We start from the raw sequence: 8,071 nt of genomic DNA on the forward strand, positions 1-8,071 counted from the left end.
ATTTGAGGTTGCGTGTTGTTTCCTAGACATTTTGAAGTTGTCTTTAACTGTTAGTTATGTAATGATTTGTTTTGTCTTGGTTTTATGATTTAATATTTTGAAAAGGTGGAGCTGGTGTGTTTTACTTTTTTAGTTATCAATTCAGGTATGCTGGGTTGCTCTGCAGTTTTCTTTGTGATGATGGAATCACTGTGTAGAATGTGGATATAGGTTTCTGTTCGTCATAAAGAGGGTGTAGAATTTGAAGCAGGAGGTATTATGGTGGCTGAATGAGGTTTCTTCTATTGGATGAGTGAGGTTATTTGTGGAGAAGGTGGAAGTGGAAGAGAGGAAGAAGGAAAGCTACCCATTGCTAGGGGTGGTTTCTAGGGCTTTGAGCAGGCTGCTAATGATGATTTGTATTGTTATTCACAGGCCTGCAGCTGAAGCTCAGGCGAGACTCCAGTTGTTAGGGAGTCACCACTTTCTGCCAGGCTCAGACACATGCAAAAACCCTGCTCTTGAGGCCCCTCAGCACCAAAAAGCCAACCCAAGACAACTGCCCAGCTCCACAATCTGCCATGGGAATTCCTCTCTGGGCCCACCTGCCCGTGGTGCCAGCCCATACTGCAATCTGCAGTGGGAGTTCCTCTTGGGGACCACCCACCTGCGCTGCTAAAGAGCTGCTCAGTTTCAGTGGCACTGGAGTCAGGGAAGTGCCTGCTCGTACCCCGTGGTCCCAATATTACTGACAAAGTCAAGTGCAGGCCCCTCGTGCCAAAAAGCTGACCCAAGCCTTTTCAGGGATCCACTGCAGGGGCATCTCCCTGGGCCTGCCCTCTTGCAGCACCAACGAACTCTCTGTTTGGGTTTCAGCAGTGCTGGACATGCCCGCTTGCACGTAGCCAACCCATGTTACTGATAAAATCAGGTGCTGAAGGTAGATCCTTGGAGTGATCGCTGTATGTTGGTGTGGTCACTGGTATGCTGGTGTGGTGTGTCTTCTTCCTTAACCAGGGAAGTCTCAGATGGCTTTTCTCACCTGCCTGTTGGTGCTCCGCAGGGTAGATCTCCTGATCTTGTTATTTCTTTTCCCTGTCCCGCTCTCCTTTCTAAACCTTCTCCCCTGAGTTTGGTGCACTCTGACTCAGTGAGCTGTTAAGAGCACCAGAATCCTTAATTCAAACTGCTGTACCTAGTTTTTCAGGCACTAAGATGTAGCACAGTGGCTAAGGCACCTTGACTGCTAACCAGAAGGCTGGCAGTTCAAACCCACCAGCCACTCCTGGGAAGGAAGATGGGGCAATCTACTTCCGTAGTGATAATGCCTCCGAAACCCAAGGAGGGGTCGCTATGAGTCGGGTCTGACTTGATGGCACATAAAACAACAACAAGATGCTAGAGGGAATTAGCCTAGTGATTACTGACAAGACTCCATTTTGGAATCCTCTGTCCAGAGCAGAAGTGTTGTCTTAGTGATAATCTTCATGGAAGCAGATCAACAGGCCTTTCTGCCACAGTACTGCTGGGGGGTGGGGGAGCTGAATTGCCAACCTTTAGCTTAGTAGTAGAGCACAAACTTATTGTACCACCCAGGAACCTAATAAATCAAAAGGTGCCCCAAATCACTAGTTATTAGAAATTTTTTTTAATACCTTTTAAAAAGAAAATCATTTTATACCTTTTAGAAAGCTAGGTAATGCTGCCAGATAAAGATATGGGGGTTTACTGGGGGTGGGGGGAGATCTGGTAGTGTAGTGCCTAAGGCATCTGACTGTTAACCAGAAGGCTGGCAGTTCAAACCCACCAGCCGCTCCTCAGAAGGCAGACTGGGAAATCTACTTCCATGGAGATACTGCCTTGGAAGCCCAAGGAAGGGTGCTATGAGTCAGAATTGACTCAATGGTAATGAGTTTGATTTGGTTTTGGACTGGGGGTGGGAGTGTAGACAGCTCCAGTAATTTAGGAAAACAATCTGTTAATACTTGGTCAAATTAAACACACACAGGCCTTGTGGTCAGCAATTCTGTTATTGAGTATTTATCCCAAAGAAATCCTCACACAGGTCCGGAGAGGTACCTGCAGGAGGATATTTGGACAAGTGTAAATTGGTGAGGCAGGGAGCTGGAGGCAATCTCTGGCCTTGCTACCCAGATTGCTGATGGATAAGTAAAATGAAAGGACACCACTGTTGCAGCATGCAACACATAATATGTGTGTTATATACACATAACAAAATTTCATATAGCAATATGGACAAATCATAAACACAATGACTTTAGGAGAAAAATAAACAGAATGAGTTGAGTAACAGGTCTATTTTCATAATTTTAAAACACAAGTACACACAAAGCATTAGAATGGTTATCTCTGTGGGAGGTTGAGTGGTAACAAAGGGAATTGACAAAAACCTGACTATCCTGTTTCCAAGATAAGACAGTAGACCACAGTCCCCACTCTTACTGGTAACTCAGGCATTTGAAAGCAATTTGCCAAATCTAAAGCTGTAGCTTTTTTGAGAGAAAGTGAGCTCAGGTGCCAGGGCTTTGAATCAGAGGCCAGTTAGAAAGGACACAGCACTCCTGCCCCGGGGGACCACAAAAGACCCTCTCAGAGCCATCCTCCTCATATCCTGCTTCAGTGCCAGGAATACCATTTCTGGAGATGAATCCCTTTGGGCTTCACATTTTGGAGATTCCTGGGATTAAGTCAAGTTCTGGTGGTGTATGTGTTAAATCATTTGGCTGCTAACCAAAATGTCAGCAGTTCAAATCCACTAGTCAGCCTATGGGAAAACGCTGAGGCAGTTTGCTCCTGTAAAGATTTATAGCCTTGGAAACCCTAGGGGGCAGTTCTACTCTGTCCTAAAGGGTCACTATGGATTGAAATCGACTGGATGGGAATGGGTGTGTGTGTGTGTGTGGTAGGATTAAGTCAGATTCTAAGGACTTTCCCTCCCATACCCTACAGCGTCTCTAAACCAGATCCAGGTTCCACAGAACTGCATATTTCCCTCCAGAACTGTTTTCCATCCTGATCTGAATATCCTGTTTTCAGGCATTCAAGACCTGGTGCATGGGTGTGGTAGGGGAGGTGCAGCAGAACAACCATAAATTCCCTGGGGACTGTCTATTATAAGCAAAATGCCAATGAGAAATCTCTGTAAAACGATAATACAGCAGAGCTTTAGCACATAGTTTAGCATTATAAGGACTACAGTTTTAAGTAGGTCAAATCATGTTTGTCAAGGCCCCCAAATTGCATGGGATAAAACCTGATGAGATACTGTCAGGAAGAGGGACATCAGCCTGACCATTTTAAACTCCTACCCTTTCTTATCTCCTACCAATGTTTTGTAAGTAGACTATTCCACCCCCCCTCAGGCCCTAGTCCAAATTATTTTGAGCAAAGCTTAAAAGATAATTAATTCCATCTGACAAATGTTCTAAACATTCCCAGTTGTATTGGGTTGTGACTTGTAACAGATTGTCCTAGCCTCACCCAAAAGTCCTGTCATAAACACTGATACGACCATTAACACTAAGAGATCAGTTTTACTTAAAGAGGAAAATACTATTAGGGGAAAGGAAATTCTGGATTTTATTTTTGCCAAAAGTTTACACGACTATGGAGAAAAGTGTGTCACAAAAAGAAAAGTTTACAAAGTTGTGGTTTTATGTGAAATCAAAACAAACTCGGGTAAGGTTTACTCTACCCTTCTGGGAGGAAATGGGAGATGTAGGCTAGTAATAATCAACTTCTACAGATGTTTATTTTGTCATCAGTGTGTGCAAAGCACTAGGCAGGCCTCACTATAACAATATCAATACTAAGAGACCACCAACTTCTTGAGACCCACAGCTCCTCTGTGGAGCCTAAATGCTGAGGAGTCTCCCAGATGAACTGTGGAGCTCAGGGATCTGTTTGAATTGGTGTTGTTCTGAGTGTTCCTGATAACTTCAAAACCAACAATAAGAATGTCCTCTCACTTCTTTAAAATCATGTTTTCTTGTTGAAAGCAAAACCCTAAACTTACCCTTCTGTCATCTTTTCCTGTTTTCTTTTATTTTCTAAGTTTCCAGGGGGAAAAAATACAGGATTGTGCTCTCCTGACCTCCCCCAAGGTGCTCTTCTGTATCCCAGCCAGGACCATACCTCCCTTTCCCTTCCACACACAAGCATTTAGCAGATTTCTCTGTTCTTCCTTTTCTAAAGCTCCTAAGATTTCCTGTTCTCAGCTTTTCCTCAGTCTTGCTGAAATAAAAAAACAAACCCAACCCAGTGCCATTGAGTCAATTCTGACTCAGAGCAACCCCCATTGGGTTTCCGAGCTGGTAAATCTTTACAGAAGTAAATTGCCCAGTCTTCCTCCCATGTAGTGGCTGGTGGGTTTGAACTGCCAATCTTCTGGTTAGCAGACAAATGCCTTAGGCACTGTGCCACCAGAGCTCCTTCAGTCTTGCTGAATCCTTTTTGAAAAACACACACAAAAAAACCCAACCAACCAACCAGATGTTGTCAAGTCCACTCTGACTTACAGCAACCCCATGTCTATCTGTGTACAACTATATTCAATAGAGTTTTATTTGATTTTAAATCAAGCTCTGATCAGTTTTATTAAAGAAAAAAAATATGATTTATTTTTCACCAATGTGTTCTGCCATGCTTCTAATGATTATCAGAATTACCCGGATCAATGATAGCCAGTGTGCATACTCTAGTATTTTCCACATGCTGCGCTCAATTCAACATTATTTCCACTGCAGTGATGGATGCCAGTTTTGGCCATCATGGCATAGCAGGCTATTTCAGATTTCCTCATGGCCAAGCACTTGTTGGTGAGGGTGATCAGTTTTGCTTTGCCTTACCTGACCACCTTCAGAGGCTGCTTGTACCCTAGTGCACATTTCCACCTTTCATAACAAGTTGGAGCCTAGAGCTGATGGACTCCAGTTACTTTTTTTGTCTTCTTTTGGGCCACCATCTTCCTGCCTTAGGTGGAATGGCCCCCAACCAAGAGCAGCAGCCAACATGGTCAGGGAGGGGAAAGGATGGATCAATAGAGTTTTCACTGGCTGAGTTTTCAGAAGTAGACCATCAGGTCTTTCTTCTGAGGCACCTCTGGGTGGAATCAAACCACCAAACTTTCTGTTAGCAGTCAAGCAGTGAACTGTGGTCACCACCCAGGGATTCCTGAATCCCTTTACTTTAGGCTTTTACATAGGGTTAAGCTTGAAGCTTGGGTGGTTTGAGTTTTAAAAAATACTGTATACTTTTCTACCACACTTATCTATTACTCTGTAGCCCTCCTCTCTTTTTTTTTTTTTTTTTTCTGGAATTCAGTCTAGCAAACAAGGGAGAGCTTTTAACAGCATTGGAAAGCTTGGACTAAACTCTTGCAGCACAAGTTTTAAAAGCCCTTATGAGTTAAGTTGGACTCTCTTTCTAAAACTCTGCTGCCAAACCGATTTTTTTGAAATCCTTTGAAACCCCAGAGTATTGAAGTCCTTTGAAGCCCCAGTGTTTTGGTATTTCAGCCCTCTCCCAAGTGGTTTTTTGTTTTTGTTTTTTCTTTTAGTTTTTTTTTTTTTTTTAACCTATATTGTAATGTCTGGTAGTAATAAGAACTAACATTTACAGAGGCCATATTATGGTCAAGCAGTACTTTGTGGCAGATACCATTTAATAGAGAATGGAAGCTCTGAGATGTAGTGGTTAAAGCATTTGGCTGCTAACCAGAAGGTTGATGGTTTGAACCCACCCACTGCTCCCCAGAAGAAAGATGAGGCACTCTGTTTCTGTAAATATTTACAGCTTCGGAAACCCAAAGGAGGTCGCTATGAGTCGGAATGGACTAGAGGGCAGTGAGTTTGGTTTGAGTTTGGAAATGAGGCACAGAGAGGGTAAATAACTTGCCCAAGATCCCACAACCAGAAGGCAGCTGAGCCAGGTATCTGTCCCACAGCTGCTAGTTTCGAGTTTCGAGTCTCAATCTTCTTGAGCTGGTGGTATTTGTTCAACCTCTTCCACCCTCACCTGCCTTTCAACAAAATGAAGATAAGGCGTTCTTTGCAATAAATGAGAAATGGGTGGTAACTCTAGCTCACTCAGTCCCTGGCAATTCTCCACGCACACCAGCTGAACCCCCTTGTAGAAGGGCCGGGTCCCGCTCCTCTAAATACCCTCTTCACCTAGTGGGATCCCAGTGACGTCTGCATGGTGAAAATGAATCATCCGCGGAACTTCTATGTTTACATCTACCTGGCACATTCCGTCCTGTCTCGCTTTATTCCCCACATCTCTGCGTCTTGTTCTAGGCTTGCTACTCTTGCCATCGGCTGCTACGGCTTTCTCTGAGCCCGGGTCTACTACCCCTAGGATTCCCGGGCCTCCCCGACGCGTCGTCTTACCATGGCATCGTAGGAAAGGGCATTCATGAAGTGCGCCACCTCGGCGCCCTTGTACACGGTGAACCAGATGGTGCCCTGGTACTGGTCGCCGGCGTCCAGGAGCAGCACATTGGGCTCGGTGTTGCGAATCTGCCTCACCTTGGTGAAGAGTCTTGCCACGCCGCCCACGCAGAGGCTTGCTTTGACACACTTGCCCGAGTCCTCGTCGGTCTGCTCCAGCCTGCTGTGCACGTCGTTGGTGTGCAGAATGGTAAGCTCCCAGGCGCCGGCCAAGGAACACAGCAGCGCGCACAACGCGAGAAATTGCACTGCGGACGCTCGCGGGGCGGCCGGACACATGGCTGCCGACTGTGGAGAGCGGGCGAGTGAAGAAGCTAGTGCGGGCGTGAGAGGTGGCAAGTGCCTGCGGGAGCCGGGTTTTGCGCCTTGGCAGGCGGGGGCTAGGCGGGGCCGCGGTCTAGGGCGGGCCGGGGTTCAGTCTGGAGGCTGGCCCGGAGGCTGGCCCTGCGGCCAGCGCACGCCCGCGCTGTCACCCGATCCGACCCTGACACCCGGGGCTGCCCCGGCGCGGCTGGCAGCTGGCACCCGCTCCTTGCAGGAACAGTGGGGAGGTTGTTCTTGACGGGGGTTTGGAGAGGGGGTACCCGGGCGTCAGCAATCTTGCTGCGAGTGGGCTGCTCTTTCTGGGGTGAGAGGAAGGAGGTGGAGGTTCTCTGAGTGTGAGTTGTTGCTGATTTTTGGCACTTTTTAGGCATGGATTTTTCTAAAAGAGGAATGAATGGTTTGTGTTGAGAATGGTTTGTGATTACGCGGGCTCTACTCTTGAAAGCGCGAAAGAGGGAAAAGAGAGGGTGCAGGAAGATGAGCACGAAGAGGTTGGCTGGGGCAAGAGAAAGCAGTACACAGGGAAGCAGGCAAGAGAGTAGCGCTTTGCTCTTTGGGCGGTGGAAGCCAGAAGCGGATTGGGACCTTTACCAGCTCTCCCAGGTTTGAGAACGAACTCAATCAAGGTCGCTTAGACTTAGAATCTATATTCAAATCCAGTCCCTCATTTATTCACGATTAAAATCTGAGTGATAAAACAGTAGACAAGCTCGGACAGTTCCTGGAAGCTAAAACGAACGCGTCGCAGGCCTTCTTTGACTTTTCTAGTCATTATTCCTTCCTGACCCGTTTTTTGAGGTTTTAATGTTTTAAGGATGCTGGCACTCTCAAGTCCCTCTCTCTCTCTTCCCCCTCTTGCTCTGTGTTTTATTGCAAAGCTTTTTGGCAAGGAAGGCAATAATAGGAATCCATAAATTAAACAAATCAAAACATCATCATCTGCTTGTGAATTGCTGCAGAATTTCTCTCTGCTTAACAATTGTCTCCTGAGTTTAAGTGAATGTCACTTCAGGAAAGGAAGGAGAAACAAGACTGTTTTGGAGTTCCTCCTGTGTGTCCAGTGATTTTTGCTTTACATAGAAAAGCATATGTAATCCTTATACTCTTTCAAAATGCACAAAGCTAACCCTGTTTTTAAGATGTGAAGTCTGAGGCTGAGTGTAAATCATTTGCAAAAACCATAAAGATTGGGAGCAGCAAGACTCTTTCCCCTAAGATGCCATGCTTTGCAAAGTTTTTCCTAGCTTCTGCATCCATGCTAGAAGCCAGTGGAGGGACTATACTCTTTTTTTTTTTTT

The 8,071-nt window shown here is 45.8% G+C and overlaps 1 protein-coding gene across 1 annotated transcript in view; it reads right to left on the bottom strand.

Moving 5' to 3' along the window:
• NT5E (5'-nucleotidase ecto) overlaps positions 1-6,728 on the bottom strand; it is a 79,144-nt gene extending 72,416 nt beyond the window's left edge. Inside the window, exon 1 of the mRNA XM_007951154.2 lies at positions 6,390-6,728. Within this exon, the coding sequence (XP_007949345.1) occupies positions 6,390-6,728 (339 nt within the window). The remainder of the gene's footprint in view (positions 1-6,389) is intronic.
• Between the last annotated feature and the right edge of the window lie 1,343 nt (positions 6,729-8,071).

The sequence above is a fragment of the Orycteropus afer genome, unplaced genomic scaffold (genome assembly GCF_000298275.1).
Source record: "Orycteropus afer afer isolate SDZICR_OR568_19922 unplaced genomic scaffold, OryAfe1.0 scaffold00011, whole genome shotgun sequence".
NCBI lineage: Eukaryota > Metazoa > Chordata > Mammalia > Tubulidentata > Orycteropodidae > Orycteropus > Orycteropus afer.